This window comes from Sclerotinia sclerotiorum, genomic scaffold, assembly GCF_000146945.2.
Source record: "Sclerotinia sclerotiorum 1980 UF-70 scaffold_4 genomic scaffold, whole genome shotgun sequence".
Classification (NCBI taxonomy): Eukaryota; Fungi; Ascomycota; class Leotiomycetes; order Helotiales; family Sclerotiniaceae; genus Sclerotinia; species Sclerotinia sclerotiorum.
Window position 1 is genome coordinate 723586 of NW_001820832.1, and position 2123 is coordinate 725708.

Consider the following 2123-nt stretch of genomic DNA (forward strand, 5'->3'; position numbering starts at 1 on the left):
GAATTCTCCCCCCTTTCCTGGCAGTAGGAGTTAGAATGGCATGCCATGCCATGCAATCAAAAACGGGAATGAGGACAAAAAAAAAAGGGGTAAGAATTCGATAATTCTGTAACCAGTCAGTACGTAGTTCTATAGTTAATTGTTAGTGGTTAGTTATCCAGTAATTAGTTGTTAGGATAGTTAGTAGTTAGTGTTTAATTGTATGCTAGTTAGTGTGTTATTATGTTATTTTTTGTTCTATTTTGTTTAATTCTGTGATGTCTTGTGCAGGTTTGTGGTGAATCTATTTATTTATCTATATCTATCTGTAAGTTAGGTTAATTACAGGCTGGAATTAAACCCTATATTAATTTTATATATATTTATTGAATTAAAAATATGATTTATGAAGTCTTATATATATATTATAATTAATTATTAAGTAATAAATAATAAATAATAAATAAGTATGATAACACTGAGTATATTTAATATATATAAATAATTGATTTTTTTTTAATATAAATTATAAAACTATTAAATAATTAAATAATTATTTAATCTTATAAAAAATAAAAACGAAAATAAGAAGAATAAACTATATAGATTATAAATAAATAATAGATTTAAGAAATAAAATAAAAGTTTATAATCTATAATACCAGGGAGGAAGTGGAAGATGCAAGGGGATGAATGGATGGATGGGTTGATGAGTTTGGAATACTTGCAGTGTGGAAACTGTATGAGGGAAGGGTTTATTAGATTTTTTATTAGGTTATTTATTTATATAAATAGAAGGGAAAGTGGAAGTGGAAGTGGAAATGGAAATAGAAACGGGGCAGAAATACAGATATACTATCGGTTGTATTGACTCCTAGGTATCTACCTACCCAATCCTCTCAACAATACTAATATTAACCCCCCCAAACCCAGAAACCCACAATAAATAAATAAATAAATATATACATGCACACATGCACACATACAAACCTAAATAAATACACAAGCCAAGGCATTCAACATACATATGCAGTGAAAGCAAAGCCGTGCATCAGCCTTCCTTCCACCCACCTAATCCGACGATAGAAACTATAGATCCTCCGAGATGAAAGTAAGATGGAACTAGATATGCATGACGAAGGGGCTTAGAAATTGTTTGCCTTGTATGCTTGTTCCACATAAAAATGCTGTGTGAGGAGAAATACGATGTAATATGATATAATATGTGATATGTAGAAATTAGGAGGGATTCTCCGTCTCCGATTGAGATGCACTATGATGAGGGGATATTTTTAGGGTGTACAGTATGTGTGCTTCGTGTGTTTATGCGAGATCCCGTAGATATGGTATTCAGATGTGGTACTCGGATGTAGTACTTAGATATGAGGGATCGGAGAGAGCTCCGTTTAGGGCGCCATTTAGGGGGGATTGGTGATGTGTTGGTGGTTCTTGGTGAGGTTTGATGTACAATACTCAATGGATGGTTGTATACATACTACATATATCGGAATTGAACACTTGTTTTCCCTGTCTTCGTCTTTATCTTCTTCCTCAACTTCGTCCTCAACTTCGATGCTTTAGCTTGTAATTGCCATATTCTTTATACCGTTCTTTCAATTTGACCATTATTCTATTCTTACACCCTCGATATTCTTTAAATCGTTCCTCGATTTGACAATTATCCTGTTCTCACATCTTCTATCCACTTCATGAATTCACTTCTACTGAGTATTTTTCCACAAATATCTCAAACTCGTTCCTCCAGCCACAGTTCCCAACAATCCAACCCAAAATTCCGTCACCAGACCCCCCTCTGTACTCCAATGCATAGTCAAAGGCGCATATGCCAAATTAACAATCAAACTCTTCTTCCACCTCTCCATCCACTCCCTATGTTCCTTCTCCTTCTCCCCCTTCATCTCGGCCAAATCCTTATCCCTATTCCCATACTCGATTCCCAACTTCACAATATCAAGCAACACATGTGCCATCCAAAATCTCACACTCCATAAGCCTGCTTTGGCTTGTTTGGGTTTTATCCCATGGTAGTATATTTTTTCGAACTGAGATACGCTCCGGTTTTCCCAGGTCTGAAAGCATAGATTCGCAAGTACTTGGGGTTTGTACTATCTTTTCTAATGAAT

General features: G+C 34.9%; 1 protein-coding gene across 1 annotated transcript; it reads right to left on the minus strand.

Moving 5' to 3' along the window:
* Window positions 1-1700: 1700 nt before the first annotated feature.
* On the minus strand, window positions 1701-1970 carry SS1G_03370 (hypothetical protein; the record flags this gene model as incomplete). The annotated part of the gene is made up of 1 exon (XM_001595231.1): window positions 1701-1970. One exon carries the CDS (start codon window positions 1968-1970, stop codon window positions 1701-1703), a length of 270 nt encoding a protein of 89 aa, XP_001595281.1.
* Between the last annotated feature and the right edge of the window lie 153 nt (window positions 1971-2123).